Source organism: Aythya ferina (genome assembly GCF_964211825.1).
Source record: "Aythya ferina genome assembly, chromosome: 3".
Classification (NCBI taxonomy): Eukaryota; Metazoa; Chordata; class Aves; order Anseriformes; family Anatidae; genus Aythya; species Aythya ferina.
Genome location: NC_140298.1, coordinates 46,146,436 through 46,160,327, shown reverse-complemented (window position 1 = coordinate 46,160,327; position 13,892 = coordinate 46,146,436). Strand labels below are relative to the sequence as shown.

At 39.3% G+C, this 13,892-nt stretch overlaps 2 protein-coding genes across 2 annotated transcripts in view; both read right to left on the bottom strand.

The window, feature by feature from the left end:
• PDE10A (phosphodiesterase 10A) overlaps positions 1-13,892 on the bottom strand; it is a 368,649-nt gene that overhangs the window by 268,090 nt on the left and 86,667 nt on the right. The gene's annotated exons all lie outside the window — the stretch shown is intronic.
• Positions 3,557-13,892, bottom strand: part of LOC311433984 (uncharacterized protein) — a 134,371-nt gene continuing 124,035 nt past the window's right edge. The window contains exons 2-3 of the mRNA XM_084513735.1: positions 5,821-6,225; positions 3,557-4,766 (exon numbers count right to left, since the gene is read on the bottom strand). Of these exons, the coding sequence (XP_084369861.1) occupies positions 4,762-4,766; positions 5,821-6,166 (351 nt within the window). The 5' untranslated portion in view covers positions 6,167-6,225 and the 3' untranslated portion in view covers positions 3,557-4,761. The remainder of the gene's footprint in view (positions 4,767-5,820; positions 6,226-13,892) is intronic.

Genomic DNA, 13,892 nt, shown 5'->3' with positions numbered 1-13,892 from the left:
CATAGGAAATTGCAAATACAGGAGAATATATTTTTAATACTATAAATTCTTTCAATAGGGATTCCCGCTAGAATTCCCTTGAAAGAGAGAGAGATGGTACTACAATTTTCAAACACTGGAAAAGGCTTCCTGGTAAGACAGTTGATGCCCCATGCCTATCAGTGTTCAAGAGACATTTGGACAATGCTCTTAATCATATGCTTTGACTTTTGGTCAGCTCTGAAGTTGTCAAGCAGTTGGACTTAATGACCTTTGTAGGACCCTTCCAACTGAACTATCCCATTCTATTCTACATCACTGGGGAACAACACACAGCATCTACATTAAAAAACAAAAAAAAAAAAAGTGAGGTAGCCACATATTAAACTTCAGGCCTAAGATTCTATTAGTTTGTTCACAGTAGCATAGAAATCTTTAAAACCAATGTAAAAGACAATTAAAGACATAGGAAAAAAATGAAATTGATAACATTACCATCTATCAAAGACAGGTAGTTTCAGAACAGCCTATTCTTTCAGAGGATAGCTAATTTTCTTAAGAAATAAAAAACAGTAGACCTTAACTACATAGATTTTAATAAAGCATTTGGTGACATGCCACAAGGAAAAATTGTTAAAATGGAGACTGATGCAGAAATATTACGTGTAGGAAGATGGCTAAAGGGGATACTATGAGTTGTTCTCCAAGCCAGAGAAAGTGTAATGGAGTACCCCAGACTTAATCTTGAGACCAACATTTTTTATAATGAGTTTGGAACAAAAAATAGGCAAGAGATGATGAAATCTGCTGAAAAGGCCAAGCCCTGACTCTCACTAATACTGATGTGATTGAAGCATCTTCAGGAAAAACTAGAGGGTTCAGAAACAGGCTGAAATATGATAATAAGAGCATAAAGTGGTAAACTTAAGAACCCTGAAGAAGAAGTTAATTGTTTGGAACTGACAACAGAGGCAGAGCAGGCTGTAATCACAGGATCGATGAAGAGATGACAGTGCGCCATCATGGATCAAGCAGCCATGAAAGAGGCAAATGTGATTTAACAGTGCATTGGATAAGACATCTGACACATTTCTCCTCGGCAATTCTGTGTGTAGTTCTGGTTACTCACTTACAAGAAATAAATAGTCAAACAGAAGAATGATGCTGTGAAAAGCAGAACTGGAAACCTTACCTTTCAAGAGGAGGCTAAAGAGAATTTGTCTTACATAGCTCTGCAAAAAAAGAAACTGAGAGGGAGCATGATTAGTCGATGAATATATTTGTTAGGCAGCAAGTTGGAAGGAAAGGAATAGTCTTTAAACTAAAGGAGAGGACATGAGAAGTACAGTCCAAGCTGATTCTGCATAGTCCCAACTTGAAAAGAAAACCTCCAAATCTATCTTGTTTAACACAAACTAAATTTATTTTGGAACTTGTCAGAAGGGAGTGGAGGAGGACTGGCCTCTCTTCAGGCCAGTGAGTTGAACTCTAAACTAACCCCAGGGCATATCTTCAGCTGGTTTCTATCATAACCTACTTCTATCATAACCACTTTCACAGTGGACGCTTATGCTGCAATGGTTCAGTCTCCACATTTCTTCAGAGAAAATGGTTTACCAGGCTGCTTGAGTGACGGAAGCAGCCTCAGCGACAACTGCAGAACTAGCAACTGTTGTGAGGTTAGAAATAACACACCTAGATAAATTAAATTTACCTCAGAAGAACAGAGTATTCAAGCATCGCATGAGGAGTACTTCTTCAAGTCCTGTAGAAGCTCTGCTTTCACAGCAGTCTGAGCTGCAGACAACAGAAAGCAAAGGAAATCTTTAAAAATGTTTTAAACAGCAGAAATGAAGTTAGAGCTAGAGACTGCTTGGGAACCGCTTTTTTACTATTTAATATGTTCTTAGTATCAACTTTTGGAGGGAGTACAGCTAGAAATCTGAGTAAAATAAACTGTAATCTGAGAAATACAAGAAAAATAAACTGGCAAAGCTTATTAGTGGTATGCTGATAAGTTATTAAAATCTGGCTAAACTTTAAAGACGTGATGAAGGTGGCTCAGGGGGAGTGTGTACCATTATGCAAAATTAAGCACAGAATTTCAAAACCAATAAGTCTGAGTGACAAGTTGGTTACATTAATTGCAAGTAAAAATGGAGCTCTAAAAATTACGGGGAGCATGAAACTACAGCATTGTTACTTCTAAAAAGAAAAATTAAACGAATGTAACGATGGTACTTGAGGTGCATAAAGGAATAATGAAGCACAAATAGCTAGGAGTAATAAGACTTAACAATAAGAATTCAAAAAATATATTGGAGGATTGAAAAATGCAAGAGAACAAGTAGTTCCATAAATAAGGTGACAGAGCCCAGAAATATTTGCTATCAGAAAAAAAGAATTAACAGAATAATTCATTCCTTTCTTGTATCTGTATTTCACAAGCAGAATGTTATTAAATATAATGCCACAGAGAACATACTGTGGTCACAGAGAAGTTCTGAAGGCTGAGATTAACCTAATCCTCTTGTTGAGTCCCAATGAGCATCTGAGATCTTGCTTAAATTAAAATTTTGAAGTTTATTTATCTTGACCATGCCTTGCGTTTTCCACAATTTGAAAAAGGTGAATCTTCTTTTTAGGAGAAAAAAAACCCTACCATGACTTGCATCAGAAACGTGAATCTAGCAGGGAACTCCTGTGAGGTCTGCAGTCACTTGCAAGCCCTCTGAATATTCATTCAGAAAGGATCACGTTAGGAGCTGTAGTAAATCACCATCTGTTGACCACATTAAGCTCAGGCTTTAGTAAGATCTCTAGACATTCCCTCTGACTAAGCATGTTTCTCTGCATCATTCCCCATCAGTAACAGGGAAAAACAGGCACGGTCCGCTGAAAGTAAAAGTAAGGACTGCATTCTCCCCAAAAGGATGATTGTTTCAGCTTTAGGCACACTTAAAGAGAAAAAAAAAAAAAAAAAAAAAAAAAAAAAAAAAAAAAAAAAGCTTTCCTGCTGTCTAAAATGCAGCTTCTTCCTGCTGTTTAGCTTCTTTCAGTGCCTCCTGGATGCACCTGGTCACTCCCGGTTCTCAAACACCAGCTCAGCAGGACGGCGGCACGCCAGCTCCACTGCAGCAGGGCCGAGCAGAGTGCTCCGCATGGGCTGGGAGAAAACACTGGGGACAGGACAGGTTATGATTCCGGCGAGGAGGGCAGGGAAAACTGTGTGGGTGCACAAGCACATGAAGGTTACTGTCAAGCATATGGATGAGGTGGCAGAATTAAAGCTGCAGGGGTATTCACTCAAATGTTCAAACATAAGCAGTGCTTTTACCATCAAAAGGCTTGGTGTCATTTTAGTTTTGGGGTTTTCTTACCTTTGTTTTTTCATGTTGAACAAGAAAAGCACGGGTGGAAGGGAAATAGTACAGCACCAGGGAGCTGCTTGGAAGACAGAAGAGAAAGAATCGTTCCCCTCAGCAGGTAGAGCTGGACAAAAGAGACGCTGCTTAATCGAGAGGGAAAACCTTTTCCAAAAGGTGATGAATGCACAAGTACTGAACACAGACAAGGATATTTTCAAGTAAAACTTTATTTGTTGGAAGAGCTTAGTGGACATATCAGAGCAAGAACTCAAGGAGGATAATGAGCAACCCCTAGTTGGGGACAATAAATGGAAGTGATGTGTTTAAAGAAGTGAATGGTAATATGAGTTGTAACAACATTTAGTTCATTCTTTTGGATTTGCTAATTAAGTTTTTGGAGATTTTTATTAAGATTAATTAAAGATTAAGGTTTTTAAGATTGTTTGCCTTGCTGATTTTCTTTTCTCTTTTTCCTGAGGGAGGATAAAGCAATTGGTTTTTATTTTGACTTGATTTGTATTTTTCTTCCCTAGTATGAATACTTAATGAAATAAAGAAACTTTTAAAGATGTGAGAACAAAAACACTAAAAAAGGAAGAGTGTGGGGTGAATACTGTTTGCATTTGTTCCTCAGATGGAAGGCCCTTGGCGTGCTTCTCTTCCTACATGATGCTGGGGCTTATGGTGGTTGAAAGGCTGCTGTCCGAGTCATTAGCAGCCAAAACAAACATAAACACAGCAAGAAATAGAGGAGACACTGAGCCATCACCATTCTTGTTTTAAGACAGTGATTCAAGATGTTCAGTGTTATTAATAAGGGCAAGTGATTCTCTACAAGCCAAGGTATAGAAAAAGAGCAGTATAGTTCAGAAAACTACACACATACTGTGTAAGTGTTTTCTGACTGATCCCCATAACCTTGCGGCATATCTGGGAGTATGCCGTCAAACCCCACGACAAAATTAGTATAGTAACTGACTCGCTTGCTCTGCTTCTACTTGTTAGCTCAGCTAGCATGTTAATACGCTGCAGAACAAATGTGCTGGTTGCCTCCTCCTCCAGCTTTTACTTCAGCTATCTGCCCTAACGCAGAATGGATAAACAGTTTTCTTGCCAAATAGTAGTGGATTAGCTACAGCAGTGGTGACGACAGCACAGTGTGTGGAAGGATAAGAGTTACAATAGATACTCCCAAAGCAGTAACGTGAGCTGGGATAAGGCAGGAATGAAATGTCATCATCAAGACGAACATTTACACAGTATGGAAATGATGACCAGTATTTGGATTGAGCAGAAGGGCGAGTTCAACGTCACAGAAACTCCCAACGAAGTTCATCAGACAAAGGTCACGTATGCTGCACTTTAACCCCACAAGCCATTCCTCCAGCTTGAATGCAGACTGTGTTGCTAAAACTCATTCTACATGGGGGAAAAATAAATAAATAAATAAATAAATAAATAAATAAATAAACAAAGTCTAATAGTCATATTAAATTGTCCCTGATTGGAAATATATTGCCTTTGATATTCTTTCATGCTGGGTTCAATCCTAAGAGCTACTGAATATCTTATGTGCCTCAAAGCCCTGCCAGACCTCAGAGCTTCTCAGCTCCGAGGATTGAATGCACATCTGAGAATAAATGGAGCATGCAAGATTTGAAGGTACCTGGAACAGCTGAAGTGAAATTCACAAATTTGCTATAAGTATAAAAGCATTGTGGCATTATATCCATGTTCCTAACGATGTTAAAACAAATGCAGTATTTAGCAAAACAAACAGAACATTTTATGACATTTTCAGTTCTGCTACTTTTGTATATACATATTAATGTAACAAAATTCTCTTACATCTTCTGAGCTGGAGCATATTCACTTCATTTTATACATAGTAAGAATGATTGAAGAACAAAAGCTCCTAAGAGCAACATCTAAACAAGATCCTGAAGCTTCAAGCCAGTTTCCAGTCCTCCTACAATTTTTCTGTGTAATGGTACAGCCAGTTTCCTATCCGAAGCCATGGAAAACAGTGACACAGTTACAAAAAACATATTCTGGCTTGCAAGCAGCTCTGACGCTACTGGGCTGGCTGTGGAAAAAGGGCCCGAAAACCTTGTCCATGGTGCCAGAGAAACCTGCTGGCAAGTGTGAGACTGGAAATAAGTTTACAAGCATAAGTCTTGTACCTGACCAGAAAAGACTACCATTTCCTCCCAAGAAATGTTTATTGGTTGATATAACCCCAATTATTTCAAAATTTGTCGGTGGCTTCTGTGTCATAACATATTACATTTTTCCTTAAATTAATTGACACTGAACACTCTGATTCACAAAACTTCCTGGGGGCCTGGTAAGTTTCATTAGGAATGATTTCTTAGAATGTTTTGGGGTCCATTATTTACTTCCATTTTGCGTTATGAATTTCTACCTGTCTCATTAGTGGATGTCCTTCAGCTCTTTTCAGCTGGCCACTTACCCTCACAGTCATTTCTGGTGCTTATCCTTTCTCTCCTAGTCTCCAGCAAGTCTGGAGCTCTCTCTGGTTCACTGCCTGGGTTATATTCCATTACAGCTGCCACATTATCTGCAGCAACCATCATTAAAAAGGCTGCTGCATTACCACCAGAAAGGGAGCAATATTTCAACAGCTTTGTGTAGCAAATGCACTGGGGGAGGGTTTCTGCCACCTTTCGCCAAGTTCCCGTTGCTTCACTTTCCCCGTTGGTTCTCCTGCTTTGTAGTTCAGGTTCTGAATTTATCTCAGGTTCCCTCTGTTTTGCTCTCATTAGGAAGGCATTCGGGCAGCATTCTTTTCCCCTCATGCTGGAGAATTTGTTCCAGGTCACTGCTGAGCTGTAGACAGTGTCCTTGAAAATGCAACCTGTAATGAAATGAATGATTGTCCTATTGGCTGCCAAACTTTTCATGCAGGACTCCCACCCCCTACGGCCCTGCCAATGGTTCCCCACTAGTCTGGACAGATGTAGAATAATGGGAGAAAGAGAAAAGTGTGAACGAGAAATTGGAACTGTTCCCCCCTCTCAACATATAGTTAGTAATGTGTTTTGGGCAAGTCTCCACTCACCAAAGCGAGGCTTTGAAAATTACAGAATAGCTGTGCTATACACCCAGTTTTTGGCAGAGCGGGACTTTTTCATGAAGCTACCAGCCATGTGAATATGTCTTAAATTCTTAAATGTTAATCCTGCAGTTACTACTAAGAAAAAGGTCCTAGAAGCATTACGTATACTAAAGTGAAGATAATTTCTCAGAGATGTCGTAGCCTAATTCACAGAAGAGGGATCTTTTGTGACAAATGCCTATTGCTAGAAAATGCATGATGCCATCCTCTCCTAAGCCCAAATCAAACTGTTGTGAGCTTAAAAGAGCCAAGTTTGCACTTAAACCATATGTAGTACAGATGAACAAGGGTGTACTTTGAAAAGTAAAATCTTTTGCCTCTACCTTTGAGTTGCTCCTGAACATAGTTGGCTGTACCGCTCACAATCATTACCGATCAGACAATCTACAGAAAATCATCACAAGACAGTGATAGAAACTGCAGACACCATCCACTGTGCTGTTGCTAGCTCATGAACAAGCGAGATGGGGGACATCTCTCAGCTGGAGATCTTTTTGGAAGAGGAGAGGACAAGGAGCATTCCCAGACTTTTCAGCCAAGGCTCATCCCACCCAATGTTGGGCAACTAAACCTCTCTGCTTAAAGAGAAACACTGCTGCTGCATGCACAGAACCACTTAATTTAGGAATGGAGGTTCTTACTAGGCTATGCGTGCTGTATGTGTGAAAGGAAAATGCTGTATAAGGTAGTTTAGAGCAAAAGACTGTCCCTGGAGGAGTTATACCATGGGCTGGTGCCTAAACTGAGATGCAATGAGTCCAGAATATTCTCTCTTTCATAGTTTAATTTAGATTAACACGTCTCATTCCTTTCCTCGGTCCCTGAGGTTCCTCTGAACCCTTACTTGAGAGCTTGTTAGGAACTTGTTGGGGGGGAGTTGAATCATGAATATGTAACCTGTTGACCAATGCAGCTGGACATTGGTCAACGGTTCTGTTATCACGGCTGAAACTTTTGTTCTGACTTGGCTCCTCTCTGAGGACACACATGCTATGAGGACTCCAGGACTACATACCAGAAGTAAACAAACCTCTCTTGCAAACCTGCTTATCTCTCTCAATTGACCACATAAACCAGCCCAACCAAGAGTTGTTTCACAACCAGCTGTGCTCAGTTTTACTTTTAACTAATTACCACCTTTCAGAGATCTAAACTGAGACAGTTTCATGGGTCCCCCAAAAGAAAGCAGGAACAAGCATGCTGCAGCTGTTTCTCTGCAGCATTTCTCTCCCTCTAAAAGTATTCTCAAGTTAATTTTGACGAGGTTTGAAAGGAGTAGGCTTGTGCTCCACATTGCAAATGTTTTCAATTTGACAGCTCTGTCGGTGTGGGGGAGGGAGAAAGATCAGTGATATCTTTAAGTTATGCAATAAAAAGTTCGTTGTCTTCTTTGAATGCAGATTTCTATTGAAGTTTTAAATAGTCCTATTCACTCAGGAAAGGATTGGAAAAGGTGGTTAACATAAGTCAGCTGAAGAAGCCTGCTGCTGTTCCTGTAAATAAAGCTGACCTTCTGGAGTAGTGACGGAGACCACTGACCTTTTTTCTACCGCCCTTGCACCAGTAGGAGCGTACCCTTACACGAGTATCTTATTACCAGCCAAACAGCCAGCTCCCACCCATGGCAGTACAGAATAGCACACAGCTCTAGCATTCACTGAAAGGAAAATCTTGCTTTCAGAAAGACGCAGAGGGCTCAAGCTTATGCTGAGCTTTGCAAAACAAAAAATTTCCCAAGAGATGGACAACAGATTCCTGGGATTTAAAAGGAAAAAAAAAAAAAACAAAAACACCAAAGATTCTGCAACACATTTCAGAAATTACAGGCCATGAAATCTGCAACGCTGTAACTGTAGAAGCCGTGATGCAGGAAGACATTTTTTTCTTCTGTCATGTCACTATGCCGCTATTCTGGAGTTGCAAAGAGAAGGGAAGAGTGTGCTTGCAATACTTTAAGGAAAACCACCTACCAAAAAGCCTAACAAGATCACAAGTTTAAATTAGTTCTCTTTAGTCTTCTTTCATCATCCAGTACATGTTTTTCTATTTGCAGTGGGGCACCTCATTCAAGCAGTCTTGCTTCCTCACAAAGATTTAGAATATAGAGCTAGCACTCTTGAAAGCAATGGGACTCTTTCTACATGGATTTGTGTCATCCTCATCCATGCAATATCAACACTTGTATCTGCCACATGAATGAGCCTTCCCCACATCATGTTCCTGTGAGGCAGGAAATACTTGTCATATGTTACGGATGGGGCTTCAAGACAAACAGGATTATGGGATTTACTGAGACCACAGGTGAATTTTGGTGGCTGAGATGCTGCATTTGGCTTTCAAGTCTAAGCCTTTTCCCTTTTGCTAGTAATTTATGTTTACAAGTATACGTCTGTATATATAAAAACCTCACCTTTTATTCTATTCTTCTACTCCTCCGCAGTCCACTAACATAAACTGTCTGTTCTTCCTCACTGCTAGAAAAAAAAAAAAACACCACCAAAAAAAAAAAACAATAACAAAAAAAAAAAAATGTAGTAATGACAACTTCTGTTCCAGCCGAACACTGTAGATGAAAAAAAAAAGGAATTTGGCCTGTTTTCCCATTGCTTTTGCCTACCTCCTCCTCCTTCCTAAGATCAAAAGAGAAGTTCAGGAAGAGCTGTTGAAGACACAAATTCCAAAACCAGCTTTCCTTTTCCAGGCTCTCTTAGAAGCACTGAAGAGATCATTGCAGGACCACTGTATGCAAACAAGCGAGCTGGTTACGGAAGTCCTATTAACGCTCCCATAAGTAGGACCCCAAAGTTGCTGGCCAGAGCCTGCAACCTGTTGTCACCCAGCCCACAGGCCAAGGAGGATGACACTCCATCCAGATGCTCAGACTCAGCCCCAACCTTCTGCACATGACAACATGGCAAAGCCCAAGCAACTCTCATTGTGGTAACTGCCCTGCACCTCCACTGTGGCCAATACCATGAAAATAACAGGGACTTTAACTGACGGGTTTGTGGGAGGAATACACTTTACCCCTATCACATTTACTGCAGGTCTGGTAAAGAAAAAGAGACATTTAAAAGAGAATGAAATATTCTCTTTCCTAACAAAGAGCAATATATTTTTAGACTTTAAAAATGATATTATTTCTACATGTCAACCTTTCAGAAAATTTTCTATAATAGATATCTATTTCAAATGAAGTCACTTCATTTTCAAAGTTTTGATATTGTGCATTTACTTTTTTTTTACATTCTGTGGATGTTTATCCTGTAGGCAAGTAATATGCTGCATTAATCATATTATAAGTGTCTAAAATTGCACATTTCTTTTTGTTTATTTAATAGAACACTACTCTTGAGCCCTATGGCTATAACCTTTCTTTCCACTAATTAATCTACAGCTTTGATACTATTTTCAGCACTATAATTCCCCCAATTTACAAAGATGATCAAATGACAAAAAAGCACTGAAGAACCTCCAGGTGCACCAGAACTCCACTAGTAGAAAAAGTTGTAATTATTTAGAAGTCAGTAACTTAATAGTGCATTATTTTGTAAGTAAGTCGAGCAGTACTTTCTATGTAACTTCAGATTTAGGCCTTGTTGAGTGGGGCTTGGGCAAAGCAACCTTCAGAGGTGCTTTGATATCACAGTATCAATAGTTACAATTCAATCTGAATAAGCAAGTAATTACTGCAAGTATTTCATTCTTAGTGGTTTTTGTTTGTTTGTTTTCTTGTTTTTTTCCTTCTTGGAAAAACATATGGGGAGAGAGAATTTTTTCATTAAACTGTCCAGCCTAATGGCCCGATAATCACCACCTGTGCTCTAAATCAGAAAACATACAAAGAATTCACCACTTTCTAGAAAAAGTAGTAAGAAAGGAAGAATTGCAATTCTAGAAAGCATCCAAGATATCCTTCCTTCATTTGTGCCTCTCCAAGGAGCTTTTGAAATGCAACGTGATAGAGGTGGAATTGTTTACAGTGTGTCTTGTCTTGACATAGTGGGGCTGCCCAGCCAGTGAGTAAGCTATCCTGATCCATATGGGCTCTATGGAGATTCGGAGAACCCTTGCATCACAGAAGGAAATAAAGGCTCATCCCTTTACACACATCTGACAGCCACCAATTCTCCTTCCAAACACTACGCCTTTTATTAATGTCACAATCAGCTAATTGGGAAAAGCGCCATCCACCAGACTCCTTGGAGCACAGGAGCTTGCCTGAGGCTGTGTTGCATCTTTGCAGCCTCTGCTGGTATGTGACCCCAAACCAGTGGTCACCCAGTGTCCACCTGTCCCCACAGGGTGATGGTATGGCTCTGAAGCCACAGCACAGTGTGAGCAGCCAGGGAGACGCAGCCCCAGCTGCAGCACACAACCCCCTCTCACTCTATGTGTGAAAGCTGACATCTTTCTGCCCATGCCACTGGGCAGACAGTCTGAAAAGATTAAATTTGCACTTAGCAGGGTGGGAAGAGGAAGATATGGAACCTTTCGTACATGAGAGGTGCAACAATGGCATTTAAAATAAAAGCTTCTATATTAATCCAAGTAAAAAAAAAAAATGTATATGAGAAAGAATGGATTTAAAAAAAAACAAAAACAAACAAACAAAAAAAAAAAAAAACAATAAAAACAAAGGAAATAAACATACCTCTACAGTGCCAGGAATTCAGAAAATTCCAGAATGTCTTTGGGAATAAGAAGATCAATATTCTGAATTCTCAGAATCAAAGCTGAAAAAGGCACTAAAAAGAAGAGACTATTTGCAAAGACCCTGTGGAAAGGTTGATGAGGATCTTACACTTAGATCTATCTATACTGACAAACGAGCCAAGGCCAGGGAGCGAGCTAGAGCATGGGATCACAAATCCCCCATGCGGTTTTAATGGTTGGCATGCTCCTTGGAAGGGTTTTGGCCTATGTCAGCTAGCACAGTGCCTGGACACCGGGGCAATTCCCAGTGGGAGTATAGACAAGACTGCACCCTGCCTGGCTTCCCCTGCCCCACAGGGCCCTCCAACACTACCTAGCAGGTTTTTCCCCACCCAGCATCTCCTCGTGCCACAGCCCAGGGTACGCAGAGCTCTACTTCATCTTCCTGCTATAAAACCATCAGGCTGCAATGTGGACCAAAGGGCCTAAAGTCACCTGAAAGCTGACCCTCCCTCAAACCACCTCTCAGACACTAATTCTGACGTCCTGGGACCAGTGGTGCACAGCATGGGCTCACGTCAGATGCAGGCCCTGGGGCTATGTAACATGGACATGGTGGTCTGTGCCACCTGGTCTCATGGCCAGAGAACTAGCCCTGAGACACTGTATTAGCAGTACAGAGGTAACCTGAGGCGAGTCTTCAGCACCATCTTACTCTGACACTGATGAAGACTGTATGTTCATCAAATAACGGGGTTAGGATTTCTTCACAAGGGATATCATTTCAGGGATCTCTTCATATAAGGGATATCATCTGCCACATTCATTAGAAGGGGGAGGGGGAGCACTCCTCCCTCAATTTGGTAACAAATTTCTAACTGATTAAATTTCTGCAGGGTAAAACAGCTTTCACAGAATGCTCTATAGAGCTGTCAATGAATACCATTACAAAGCAGATTGACAGGTGCTAAACAAAGCACGTTTCAAGAGAAATTGCACCCAGTTTCCAAAATATCCATAAAGCTACTCATCATATGAACCTGTTTCCGCAGTCTGAGATCTTCTACTTAGTTTTCCTTACTCTGCTATCCACACAGAAAGCATTTCAAAGGATAAGACTAATTACCCCATCTTCTATAAAGCTTTCTGAAAGATTTCAGAGTATTTAAATTAGTAATAAAAGACAGAGACAACTAACACAGACTGAAGGACAAAAAAAGATAAAGAAATATGCACTGGTTGTTAACTGTAAGCAATGTAATCTAATGCTTCCACCAGATGCCAGCAATAATGATAAAACCTGCCCACAAAGAAGATAATTCCCTTTTTATGGTCTAGATATGGTTGACATTCACAATATCTAAGCTGTCAGTAGTAGTGATGGAAGGGGAAGAGGATAGCAAAAACATCTGGAAATAGACAAAGTTGGAATAACTAACTCAGATTGACAATGATTAGAAACTCAAGGCAAGAAGATTTTTATTCCTTAGATCTGTAAGTCTAGATATTTAGAAATGAAATTAAGACAGCAGATTTCATTCACAAATGAAAGTATAAAATTTTAAAATATTTTTAATAGATTTTCCTGTACTGTACCAACTTGAATACATATATAAAGTCCTTAAATATTTAAAACGTTTAAAGTCTACTCCTATTGATATATTGTTGTAACCTAACTAAAAGTATTTGGATTCTGTAAAGTTTTGAAATTCCATGCATTCAACTCTGATGTTAGATATAAATGATCTTTGCTAACTTCTGTCAGCCTCACCTACTTAATCTCATTTAACCAAGTATTTTGTATAGCTTTTATTGTTCTACAGTCCAGAAAATGGCTGTGCAAAAATTATGTGCAAAAGGACATTTTATCTGTGCATACATACATACATACTCAAAATGAGAACCAACATTCACTAGCAGAAAATAAATTTCTACTTCTAGCAATCTTGCAAAAAGCATATTTTTACTGTTCTATGTATTGAGAATATCATCAACTAATTACATAATTATACAACAGAAAAAGGACACAATTAGTAGATTTTTGCTGAAGGTGAGCAGTGAATCAAAGGTGTTTTGTTTTGTTTTTCTTCTGTTTTATGCACTGAACTACAGGAAAGCAGAAAGATAATAGCAACTCATACCCATATCTGTAACGCTGAGTATCTCAAACCACTAAGAGGTCTAGTCTGGAGCTGTTCTGTAAGACGATGTTTGCAAACATCAGATGTAGCTCACACATAATTTTTGGAGACAGAAATCCACATAGGCTAAATACTGTATTCTGTGAACACTATTCAAACAGAACCACCTGGAAAACATATTTTTGGACTATAATAGATACTATAAATATTCTAAAATCACCAGAAAACTTCATGGCTTACAAAATGAAAATAAAGATTATAATAATTTTGCATTTCAAACTCCTGAATTTGTACTTCCTTAAGACCAAGCATATTATATAATTATTTTTAGCATACTATTAAATTAACTGTTTGTTGATTTAATAATAACATTGAGATATTCTGTGATATTCGGCTATGCCTACTATTTGCAGAAGATTCTGTTACATAATCATTTTATGCCAGAAATGCATATATAGCATTTGTTATATAAATATAACAAATGAAAGAAAAATAAATATTTACCTAACCAAGACTAATATTTTCTTTATGCTGCCCCCAAACCCTCTACTGATGACAATTATACAATGAAATCTGAGTAGAGCATACAAGCTATGATGAGATGATACC